We start from the raw sequence: 12,696 nt of genomic DNA, 5'->3' as shown, positions 1-12,696 counted from the left end.
AAATACAAAATCCTGAAATCAACACCCTCTGAAGGAGGCCTTAGAATTTGCAAGGATTCTCTTGAGAATTTCTCTTTAGTATGCTGATTAATACATACATATAATCTCTCTTCTTAAACAGTGGAATGTTTATAGAAGCCTAATTTTAATATGATTTATGAAAAAAAGCAAACTATTTTTCTTCCTTTAAGAGCAGTTTAAGTTAAATTTATCTTAAGGACTTGAATAGATGTAATTTCCAATAGCACCGTCCTGTATGCCCAGATGTACATCCATTATCACTCATGAAAAATAGACACGCTGGGGAATGCATTTATATGAAAAAAAACTTTTGTCTATACAGAGTTCAGGGGAATGTTTGCCAAAAAAAAAAGAAGGGGGGGGAGAATAGTAAATGCTCATTTAGTTGTGTGTATATTGTTTCCTCCTAGATTTTCCTTTCCTTAGGAAAAGTGAAAGAATAAAAAAAGTTTTTCATACTTGACATGAATACACTGTCTTTTGTGATTTACATACTTGAACATATGCTGCATTCAAAGGGGCTCCCACATAGTTTTGTCTCAAGAGCTAAAACCTCTTCATTTATTCATAAATATGAAAATCCCTGCCCATAAGGTACTTGTAGGAAAAGAGTGCATCCATTTCTTCTGTTAATATGTTGTGCTATTTCCTGGGAATCCCATAACCTTCTCCATACAGTATAACGATGTCTTAACATACTGTATTGGTTTCAAATACATAGAATGTTTGGTTTTCATAGAAAGCTAGGAAATTTAATAATAAAACATCTGTCCCCTCAAGAATCTTACAGCTCTTTTTACACAGCAAAACTAAAAAATCCTACATGACTATTAATTTAGCTAAAAAACAGGAAAGGATGACTAACCTTTGCTCCAGGAAGTACTTCATTTTGCTTTAATGTCAAGCTCAGCTCCATTCTCCCCATCAGCTTACTGATCTGCACAGGGTCGGAGGGAGTAATTTCTGGTAAGCTCCGCGTTAACTGGGGATGTGGCTCGTAAGTGATTTTTGGATTCCAGCTAGGTGAAAGCTTTGGTTCAGCTGCCTTAAAACGTTAAGGAGAAAGGAATAAGAACGTATCCCAATACTCATCAAGAAACCTAAAACATACATTTCAAATAAGTTTATCACAGAAAGCATAGTTTTACTCAAATATAAATTTGAAGCAGTACTAAGAAACAGATTGATAACCGTGAAAGAAGCAAAGCACTTGCAATATGAAACATTAGGACTCTGCAAAAAAGGGATGCAAGTTTCCACATAATATTGAAGCAGAGAAGACTTCCAAGCATTAAAGTTGCAACCAGACTCCATCTTAAGTTCAGCTCAGTCCTGAAGTCACCATTTCTTTCCCCCTCCTCAAAATTAACAGGAATAGATTATTAAATATATACCAGATCTAATAAATTAAATCCCTGTATCTTTCACACAGAGTCTAATGTGTGCAACCACATTTTATCACTAATCACTTTACACTCATACATAACTTATTTCATTTTACCAGCTGTGTAGCTGAGCAGACTGGGGAGGACTTGGCTGATGCAGGAAACTCATCCCAGAAGAAAGAGACACCTGAGAGATGAAGCAACTTATGAGCAAAGGCTGTGGGCTGATGCACGTTAATTCCAGAGCATTCATCTGCAGTTTCGTCACAGTACATCGTTCTGGGAGACAAAAGCAAGGAAATAAAGATGATCGGAACAGCATGCAAGTTTTCACCTTTACTGGGACATTTGGCTTCTAATCTTAAGTTTTTACATGTTCTTTTTCTTCAGACTATTTACAATGCCATTGACTGTCCTGAGAGAATGAGAATGGGACTGTCCATGCTCTGGAGATGGGTGGAAATCTTGTCCTTTTTTCACAGGTTGGTATATGACAATTGCTACATGCCTCTGGTGTGAATACACCCTAGTACTTAGGTCTAATTTAATCATGAAATGGTCTGCCACTCCAGAGGAGTATGGATAGGAAACAGGACTACATGGAAACTACTATTCATGTTTCCATTAGGGCACATACAAGTCTTAATTCAGAACGTAAGTTTTTGGAAAGTCTACCCTCTAATATTTTTTTCGGTGCTTAAAAGCACCATGGTACTTTAAGGTAACACTGTGGTAAAATGAGAGATTTTTACATTAAAATACCAAGGAACAGCACAAACAGTTAACTCTAAAATATAATCAAGTCTCTGCATTATAGGACTTTCAGGAGGAAAGCACATCTACTTTTCCATAAATGAAATATATCAAAGAACTAAAAAACAACGTGCTATTTAACAGCTTGTTTCTTTCTATTTTTTAAAGCACAGAAAAAGGTTTTGGCAAGAGATTTCCATAAAAAATTAATAAAGAAGTCCTACTGACATCCCTCCTGAACACAAAGCTTGAAATTTATAAATGCTTGCTTAGAAACAAATACATTTCATTAGTACTGCACAGTAAAAATCAGTGTTATTTCTCCAGTGCAGACAGAAGACAAAAGTTTACACTATCCCATCATCAAAGGAATACTTTAATAATAATATGCACGGTGATATGTTAAAAGTATTTATGGAATATTAGGTGGACTCTTCTGGAAGCTCACAGAAGACCGAAAATCTCACGTTTTTTCAGGGCTGTTAAAGTATGTTCAATATGTACCAGAGGAATTTTTATGATATTAAATGTCTTTTGGGTTAGGGCGTGGTCTGATTTAACAATAATGGTCCACTGGTATTGGAATATTTGAGTATTTGTATTCACTCATCTTTGGAAAAATGGGGAACTCTTCTGAATAATCTTATGATTAAATATGTTTAGCTTAAATTTTTTTCTAAGTGGAAATTAGAGGGAAAGAGTATTCATTGCCATCATAAGAAAAGGAGGTCTCAAAGAAGATGTTCAAGATTTAGGGTCTGATTATACAAACATGCACATTTGTAATATAATATATATTGCACAAAGAAGTAAAAAAAAGATAATTCTTAAATAAATAAATAAATACCTTTCTACTCGGATTTCAAGTGCACTTCCACTTTTAGAGTTTTCCGGCACATGTTCAATTCGCAGAACAGTATCTAAAAACGTAACTTTCACTCTTCTTAGAACTTAAATGAGAAAACAGAAAGTACCACATAGGCAGTTAAGTTGCTCAATGATAACTTCTATCAACAAAATGAAAGATTGCTTTCTACTGGGTGAGATCTCACTATTTATTTCATTGGAAATTTCTATTTAGTGTTAAGAAACAGTTAAGTAATAGTTAAACTAACATAACAGGACTTCAAATGTTAAGTGCTCATTAAGTGTCCATATATATCTCCATACAATTCAGAGGAGCTTTTGTGCATAGACACATGCTTACATTGTTTTTACAGCTCCATGTAAATAATCCTCAGAGAAGATACCTGCTTCATGGTCTCATCATATCCAAGTTAATAAACTCTGATGTAGCTTTGAATGTTTACTTCTATTTCCAGATTTGATTTTAAATATTTTCATAAGCTTAGTATCTCGGCACTACGCTCCCTACCACATCATGTGGTACTGAGCTTTTTATTTATTGCACTTAAACTAAACAAAACAAAATTGAGTTGGTGAAGTGAATCTAATTAGATGGTGAAATTATTAAGAAGCACTTGTCATAACAGGTCAGTTCTGTTTAAAAATACCCTAAAAAAAAAAAAAAATAATAAAAACCCAGCCTATTCTGTCTTGCTCTCAGCAGCAACACCAATGAGAACAGTTTAAGTTTACGTGATGAACTAAAACTGGCAGTGCTGAGACTATGGCATCTTGCCAACCATTCAAATGCAGATGCATCTGGATTTCTTCTGGTCAAAACATAGGTCAATTTGGCTCCAAAGAAACGTTCATTATGTACACTGAGGAAAGAATATATCTATTTTTATACTTATGTGGGCTTTTTTTCTCCCTTTGAAAACAGGAACAATTATCCTGCCTTCCTATTTAAATTTTACAAGACATTGTGAACAAATGAAAATTTATGAGAGAAGTTATGGCAAATGAGATCCAATTTGGTAACACTGAGGCACATCATAAGCAGATTTAATTGAAAATGTTTGTTCAAGCTTGCACAATAAACTCATACCTGTTTCAATAGTTTCTGCAAATTTCTCAAGTCCTTCAAAAGGCTGGGACCCTTCTCCTTGTTCATCTGTCAATTTTTGGCTAAGACACTCTTTTGCAAGCTGCATGCTACTTGTCATAAAACTTGACCAGTACATAGGCTCAGAGCCAGATGCTGCAGAAAAAGAGAAGTCTTAATACATTTGACTGTGCGCATTTAAGAAAAAAAAGAAATCAAGTATTATGTGTCAAGTACATTTGACACATTTAGAAAATAGTTTAAACAGATAAATAAGAAATCAGATGTATCAATTTACTTGCACAGTCTCTTTACGGACTCAACTCTTATGAAATAGCTTTAATCTGTAATTTAATCTGTAATCTGCATTGTAAACGATAGCTAAGACTGTATGGGTAAGATTCCAATATTTGAAAATTCAGTACAAACAACACTAAAGCAGGGTTAAGCATAATCAGCCTTCAGCACTTAAAATGAAGGGCTTAAAGGCTTAAATTAATCCATTTGTAAAGATACTTTAATTGCACCAGAATGATTTTGCGGACAAAATCAAAATTAAATCAAAGAAATAATTCTACTTAAAAGTTATTCTAAGGTGTTTAGTCCATTTGAAGTAAATCCTAAACTAAGAAAGAATAAGCAAGTTGTAAAATGTAATCTTACTGAATCTTAGATCTAACTTAGATCTTAAGTAAAACATGTTTTAAATATCTAACACAGAAATGATGTAATAACTTTTAAAACAATTCATTAACAATATGAGAACACAACACACATTAAAAAGAACATGCTTTTTTTCTGCATGACTTTTAAAGCAGTCTACCACCCTAACTTAAATTCTAGAATAGACTAAAATATATTTTTTATCTTGATGACTCAGTTTAATGGTAGAGGTCAGGCTTACATTGTAACATCAAGTATAATCAACTGTGATTTTAATAGAACTGCTTAAAAGTTACTTGAAAAGCGAAGAAAGCTGGAATTTATGGAGTTCTTCACATCTTTATATTCTATTAAAACCAAAATATTTTCTTATACTATCTTTACACTATAAATAAAACCCTCAAATTCAAGTCCTTCAGACATATATTCAAAAGTCTCCACCCATCGAGAATAATCCCACATGTGATCTTAACAGAATACCTCAAGCATTGATGGAAAATTTAGGATAGTCTACTATAGATCAGTGATATATGGACACAAAGAAGCTAGAAGAGACGAGATAAGCCTTTCAACATTGTTATCAAAATTACTATTGTTTACAATACTTAGCATGTACATAGCATTTACAGTGCTTAAAAAGCCATGGTTTTACAAACAGAGGCAAACAAAATGCATTTGATACTTTCCAAATATGCAAAAAAAGGCACCTTCTACCCTAGTGCTGCTGAAGAAAGCCAAAACCTCACTACAAATCTCCACAAAATCTCACTCCATTGTGTTATCCTATAGCCACCTAACAAGCAAGGTGCACAGCTACCAGCACTGACTGGGCGGCATTTGGCATTCTATACACACAGAACATGGTTAGCAAAAACTTCCTTCCACACAAGACTTTAAAGAATTATTTTCACATTTATATGTCTGAAATGGTTTGGAAGAGGCGGCACAGTACTTCTATATAAACTTTTTTTTTTTTTTTGATAAACTTTTCAAGTTATTTAATAGAACAACATTATTCTCTGTTGAAAATGCACATAAGTTAAAGAACCTTTTAAAAAACAACTAGGAAGAATTAGGGCAAACACAGCTTTGCCTTTGAAAAACAGTAAAAAATCTCCATATGGAAAATGAAGAAACAAGCATACCAAGTCTTGGTCTTGGCCTGAAGACCATCTCTAATCCTTTTACTTCCAATGCACAGTTATCTTGCAGCAAGGACCCCCATGGAACAGATAAGGAAATTGACTGGATAAAGCCATCTGTGACTTCCAGAGGTGCATCTACAGATTCCAGGATTTCATTCAAACACTAGAAGAGAATCAGAAAAGTCACTTCCATTATTTTGTGCACTATAATAACCAATGGAACATACAGAGGATGTCAGAAAAGAATTACACTTAGATAATCAATAAACTGGACATTTCTCAGTATTTTGATTCTGTCATAATTGGGTCATTAACTACTGGTCTTTTAATATAATACAGATTAACATGTGGACAGCTGAATATTCTGTTCAGCTATTTACAGTATATCAAATCCTATTATGCTACTTTAATATGCACTGCAGCACTGCCCAAGTTAATCTATTCTTTTCCTGGTAATTCTTGAAGCAAGTTGAAAAATAGCTGAGAATAAAAATGCAAGAAGTACCTAGTTTCTGTGGCATAAGTATTTCACTAGATGTAATGTAATCCTCACACTACATTTGTCTGTGACAACAGAACTAAAAAAAAAAAATTCCATTTTCACTGTACTTCATGTATGCCATTTCTAAATCAGATTGTAATGACTTCAAGGTAATATTAAGCTCTAATAAGAAAAAGTAAGAATGAAAGCCAGATGCCTGACCAGTGCTCTACAGACATTGTTCCTTTATTAGGACTCTTCACAGCAGCATTATTAACCTAGGTACAAACAATCATACTGCTCTAGGAAACACACAGCATTCATGAAGTGAAATGGAATACTGTCCAAGCAGTAGTTTTTTTCAAGCAAGTATACTCTTCCTATTAAATGATTACATATTTGGGAAAAATAATAATAATAATAATCCCTGTAATTTATGTTCTGAATCAGAAGGTCAGTAATTTCAATTTCAACTAAGTAAGAACTTCTATACTGCTCCAACAATATAAATCAGTCTCAACCACACACCAAACTCAGTAAATAGGACCCTGTGGCTTTCATATTAGGACCTAGGGCTCAGTAAGCCAACAGCTATAGTTTTGACTTCACCGTTTCGACCAGAGGCATACTTCAAATGCTCAAATTCAACAACGAAAGTTTAAAAAATGGCCATTTGAAAGTATTTTACAAGTCATTTCTAATTATTTTAATTCACTAAACTTACAAAGAATCTTTTGAAAAGAAAATGAACAAGAACACTTTAGAAAGAGAGGGAAATGAAAAACTTCTGACTCCAGTTACAATTACAGAGATGGCAATAATATCTGACAAGGCAAGAGAAGATACAGCAAGAAAACTGGAATATTTGAAAATATCATATATTTAAATTACTTTAGCTTATATGCATTAGTTTTTCATTAAACAAAGTTAATTCTCAAAAAAAAGATTTTGAATAAATCTAATCTCTTTTTGTTACCAACATACATAGAAATTACTTTACAATATTTTGTATTTCAAAATAAAACTTATTGTCTAAAAGCAGAGAATTCAAAATGCTTTATAGTGAAATTAATCCATAAACAATTCTATTGTTCCTCTAAAGCACAGATTAAAGCATTCTAAATGAAATGTTAAAACTGAGGCTCTATCTTCACATCGAGACTTGTTTCCACATCTTTGATTGAAAGCTGGAATCCCAGTAATACCATCAACACAGTACTATATTACGTACATTCAAATTCAACCACCAACATCATAAGCTAGATTTTTTTTTTTTTTTTTTTAAAGTAGTCAGGTCTCAGGAGACCAAGAGGTTACTTGAGAATACCTGAGGCCATTAAGGTATCTCTACAATCTGCAAACACACCAACAGCGCCGGCTAGAATATCTACAATACTCCGACGAACAAAGTATCCACAGTATGGATAAGACAACGTCTGTAACCACAGCCACTCAGGTGATTCATGCTGAACAAGCTGACAATGACAGGAAAAATAAATAAATAAATAGAAAAGAGCTGTAATACTTCCATGCTTCCGCAACATCTGTTTTTGCAATCTGTCATTCGTGAGAGTCACATGCCCAGATCCTCCGACACGTCGAGCGCTATTTACAAGCCAGAGAGAAAAATGCTGATCTCCAAATGGGGAGGGTATCCTACACAGTGCTGTATATACACTTAATCACTGAGAAAGCATATTTAACTTCATTTAGTACTGCTCATTACTGCTGCTCCTTACTGCTGCTGTTTCAGTGTTTACTTTTTAAATAAAGTCAGTTTGTTTAGAGAAAATCGCTCTGAGATCCACTAGAGGGCATTGCAATTCTGTTAAAGTGTAACAGCCTGCCTTCCTTCCTACACAAAATAAGCTGCAGAGCCAGGAAAACAAAAAGACAGACATACACAAATACCGAGAATTTCTGGAAATGTTTTGCTACTGCCACTCTCAAATATGTTTTCAAAAAAGCAACTGGTGGAGCATTATGCACAAATGCCAGATATCAATATTTTCTTTTAATCTATCCAGTACATCCCTCTACCAGAATACAGTACAATAAAAAATGCTTGTAAAGCAGTGAGGTTGTACAGCAAGTTGATCATCTCGGTGACCCTGGGAGTCAATGAGTGACACATACAGTACAAATGGCTCCGTATGACTGTAGCTTGCCTGGCATGGAGAATTCAGCAACATGGGTAATTCTACCAAGAAACCTTACAAAATACTCACATGGACACAGCACCTTTGATTACTACCAACAGACTACCTGTGTACATAAACACATACACATATAATTTATAGATGGGGGCTGAAAAAAAAGCTTCAAATGGTTCAAAATGTGCCAGCCCAGCTGCTATGAAAACTCCAGTTAGGCTGCAGGTTTCTGCTTCTTGTCAACAAGCACTTCCACCTTCTGAAGTCTGTGAGAGCCACCTTTAGCGTAACACTATCCAGGAGAGCCAAGACTGCTCCAGGCTGAAGCCTAAACGTGGTTAGTGCAGGGAAACCTTTGTGCTCTTCTCATCTCTAGCAGCCCGCAGCAAACATACTCCCCAGGTACTACAGCAGCTGATTACCGTCACGGACAGCTCTTTTTTCTCTATGACATGCCCATAATTCTTACCTTTTAGTTAAAGGGCAACAGGCATTTTTCTTTCCTTTTTTTCTGTATTTCTTAGCATTAATAATAACAAACCCAAACGTAGCTAGGAAAAAAACTTTACTTTTTTTTTTTTTTTCCTTCGCAATAAATGGCCATTTTCATGTTTTCTCCATGCTCACCTAACAGGGAAGGGTGTCCTGGATACAAGGCTAATTAGGACTTTAACCTTTTTCCACGGAAGAGGCCGCGAGGTGAAAACAAGGCGGGCGGCAGCCTCGGGAAGGGGCAGCGCGCGCGTCTCTTACCCACTTGTCCAGCGGGACCTGCGTCAAGGAGCCGGTGCCCTGGTAGAGATCGAGGCTGAGCTGCTCCAGGCTGAGCTTCTCCTGCAGGAAGTGGCCGAGGTAGCGCTGCAGCAGGTACCTGCAGGCGCGCTTCTTGATGGACTCCGAGAAGGGCCACGGCATGGCGGCGGCGCGGGGCTCGGCGCGAGGCGCCGCCGGGCCGGAGCCGCTGACCCGCCTCGCTCAGGGCGCGGAACCGCGCGCAGGCAGCGCCATCCTCACTCGGCCGCCGCCATCTTCGGGGCGGCCGCGGGGGGCCGTAGCGCGGGGGGGCTGTGGGTGGCGGGGGGAGGTGGCGGCGGCGCGCGGGCCCCGGGGCGGCGGCGCGGGCGCGCGCACGAGCGGGCGGCTGCTCCTCTCCTGCCGCCCCCCGCAGAGCGCCGTCACCGGCGCCGCCACGCGCGAGCGGAAGTGGCGAACGGGCGGAGCAGGCGGGGACGGAAGCGACCTCAACGGCGGGCGGAAGCGGCCTCGCGGGCGGGCGGGCGGAAGCAGCTTCAGAGATGGGCGGAAGTGGCCTCCCGGGTGGGCGTGAGGCGAGGAGGGTGGTGCCGTGCCGCGGCGGTTGAGGCTGCCCGGGGCTCCCGGGGGCTCCCAGGGCAGCGGGGCCGCCCGCAGGGCCGGGCGGCGCTGGCGGCGTCTCGGTAGGTGCTGTGCGCGAGGAAGTCGCCCTATGGCGGCGGGTGATGTTGAGGCGCCCCCGTTGTGGGGACCTGCGCCGGGCGGGACGTTGGGTGCGATGAGTTCGGGCGTGGTTCGCGACGCTGTGGTACCTCCCGCTGGCCGGCCCTCGCCGTCACCGGTGCATAGGCAAGGCTGCCCTGCGCGTTTCTGAAACGCGTCGGGGATGGCCTGTGAGAGAACTGCTCCTCAGTGAGGGCAAACAAAAGGCCATTGTTCCTCATCTGTCTTTATAAAGTGCGATAACCGTATAGCTCATAGGCTTCTGGATGCAGTTTTCGTTAAGTGCACCATTAGTACCTTTTGGGCTGTGGCTAGTGATTTTTTTTTTTTTTTTTTCCCTGGGGCATGCCTTGTTTTCCTAATACATTCTGGATGAGCAAGGCGTGGAATTAATTACTGCTGAATCATAACAGATTCTTAAACAACAGGTAGCAAGTTGTTAATGAAGAACAGGCCAAACCTTTGTGATACTGCTTTTATGTGCTGGTATTGCCGTCTTAAACTGTTGTTCTAACCCCTTTGGTGTGGGCTTATTTGGCTTGTCATGAGTCTTAAAGGACACCGGGTTCTATATTTTACTTTGTCTTGAATGATGGTAAAACATGAGCTATATCTTAAATAGGCGTATTTATAGTGTTAATATTGTGTATATTGTAGTGGTATTATCATAGTATATGTATAGTGTTATACTGATATTATAAATCTAAAAAAAAAATGTTTTTGTGTGCAGAATGGAGACTGATTACAATCCTATGGAGATGGGCAATAATATGGGCTTTGAAGAGGATTCCGATTATAGAGACTTTGATGGAGCAGATGTGAAAGATATGAGACTAGAAGCAGAAGCTGTTGTGAATGATGTTCTCTTTGCTGTGAGCAACATGTTTGTCTCAAAAACCCTTCCATGTGCAGAGGATGTGGCATATATCAATGTGGAGACCAGGGAGAGGAACAAATACTGCCTGGAGCTCACAGAAGCAGGACTTAGGGTAAAATACTTTGTATACAATTTATAAAGCCTCTTTGCTTTATAATAATCATTATTCAAAAGCATTGATTGCAATTTAAATCAAGTATCTTTGTATTTACTGTACTGCAAGGACTGGAAAAGTTGATCTTCAATTTCTCTGCTCCGCATGGCGAGGTGATGTTAGTCACAAAGATGTAACCATTGGTTTCTTTGTTGCAGGTAGTAGCTTATGCTTTTGATCAGACTGATGACAGTTTGCAAACTCCATACCACGAAACCGTCTACTCCTTGTTGGACTCTCTCAGCCCTGCGTATCGAGAGTTTTTTGGAAATGCATTACTGCAAAGACTGGAAGCTTTGAAGAAGGATAGTCAGTCATGATTCATGCTGAAGTGAGGAGGTTTTATTAATGCTAAAATGAATCGTTAGTGTAAGGTGCGGAAATCTTTCTTACAAACATATCCTGAGCCAAGCCTTGTTTCTTGCATTAATATCAGTGCTGCAATGAATTAGATATGTAACATTTTGCTTCAGTGGACTTGTTAGCTCAAAAGACCAAAAAAGTTGCTGAGTAAATTGTAAGAAGCTTATTGTTTTATTTTTGTTGTAAGTAAACAATTTATTTCATAATAATTTAAAAAGTGTCTCTTTTCAAAGTGTAATCTGTGTTCTTATCCAAAAGTCTAGAAAATGTCTTTGTGAGAACTCTTTAGAGACTGAATGTTATATGTACAAGTAGTCATTTTTCTTTTTGTGCTTGCTGATTATTTTCAAATTACTTTTTAAAACAAACATTAGCTACTTTTTTTACCTAATTAATAGGAACTGCTGTTTTGCACAGAATAGAGTTTTGTCTTGTTTTGCTGTGCATAAATCAGAAAATTGTTTCCTTCAGTAACAAGAAGGATGGCTCTTGAACACTATCACCATATGGTGATAGTGAGTTAAAAACAAGTCTTACTTGATCTGTCCTTATCTGTGACAGCTCCAGCAAACTCCAATAGTAATGGGATGTACTATTAATAAATGAATGTATTGTCTGAACTGCAAATGAGCTAAGCACAGAAGTAAATTCAGGTGTAAGGGACTACACTTTCATAAAGATGATATATGGGTATGTATATAAATATGTATGTACTTGTGCTATATTGTAACTGTTGGGAGGCTCCACTTCAGCCTGTTTACTATTCTGAATGTGTTTACCTGATACACAGGATATACCCTAGAGTATTTTTGCTTCAGCCTTTGCTTTCTATAATACAGTACTTTAGTACTCCCATGTTTTCCCTTCCTCCAATGTACAGCATCCTCTTCTAATGAATACTGAGTAAACACTGTAATATTAATTACATTGTATTGGTTTTCAACCAAAGGCTGTATGAGATTTATATGACTTATACCAAACTGGAAGATGTAACATGTATTTTCTACTTAAAAATTGGTACTAATCTCTTTATAAATCTATTGTTCTTCTTCAGCTTTTCAAGTGTGTGTTGAATGGTAGACATTTTAAAAGTTAGTTAGCTATGAAAACTAATACTATTGGAGAAAAAAAAAGTTTTTAATTCTGTGATGATCATACATTTTGTATTCTTCTGTTATTCAGTATTTGTACATCTTTATTTAAATAATCCTGCTTTTATTCCGTGCTCTTAGATCCCTGGATATATGTGCTTAGAGATGGATCATTCGCTCTTA

At 37.7% G+C, this 12,696-nt stretch overlaps 2 protein-coding genes across 4 annotated transcripts in view; one reads left to right on the top strand and one right to left on the bottom strand.

The window, feature by feature from the left end:
- The window catches only part of ATG2B (autophagy related 2B), a 39,147-nt gene extending 29,680 nt beyond the window's left edge, over positions 1 to 9,467 (bottom strand). For both annotated transcript variants that reach the window (XM_026050412.1, XM_026050413.1), the window contains exons 1-6: positions 9,306 to 9,467; positions 5,919 to 6,081; positions 4,114 to 4,266; positions 3,007 to 3,109; positions 1,523 to 1,685; positions 887 to 1,066 (exon numbers count right to left, since the gene is read on the bottom strand). In XM_026050412.1, the coding sequence (XP_025906197.1) occupies positions 887 to 1,066; positions 1,523 to 1,685; positions 3,007 to 3,109; positions 4,114 to 4,266; positions 5,919 to 6,081; positions 9,306 to 9,467 (924 nt within the window). The remainder of the gene's footprint in view (positions 1 to 886; positions 1,067 to 1,522; positions 1,686 to 3,006; positions 3,110 to 4,113; positions 4,267 to 5,918; positions 6,082 to 9,305) is intronic.
- Positions 9,386 to 12,481, top strand: GSKIP (GSK3B interacting protein). 2 transcript variants are annotated; one of them, XM_026050415.1, is made up of 3 exons: positions 9,386 to 9,404; positions 10,759 to 11,017; positions 11,218 to 11,379. In XM_026050415.1, the coding sequence occupies exons 2-3, from the start codon at positions 10,760 to 10,762 to the stop codon at positions 11,377 to 11,379; spliced, it is 420 nt and encodes a 139-aa protein (XP_025906200.1). In that variant the 5' UTR covers positions 9,386 to 9,404; position 10,759. The 2 variants fall into 2 exon arrangements, with proteins under 2 accessions (XP_025906200.1, XP_025906199.1); XM_026050414.1 differs by lacking the exon at positions 9,386 to 9,404 and adding an exon at positions 9,979 to 9,988 and having other exon boundaries at positions 11,218 to 12,481.
- The last annotated feature ends 215 nt before the right edge of the window (positions 12,482 to 12,696 follow it).

This window comes from Nothoprocta perdicaria, unplaced genomic scaffold, assembly GCF_003342845.1.
Source record: "Nothoprocta perdicaria isolate Ctin4 unplaced genomic scaffold, notPer1 scaffold_69, whole genome shotgun sequence".
Lineage (NCBI taxonomy): Eukaryota > Metazoa > Chordata > Aves > Tinamiformes > Tinamidae > Nothoprocta > Nothoprocta perdicaria.
The sequence above is the reverse complement of the archived record's forward strand: the minus strand, read 5'-3'. Positions and strand labels throughout refer to the sequence as shown.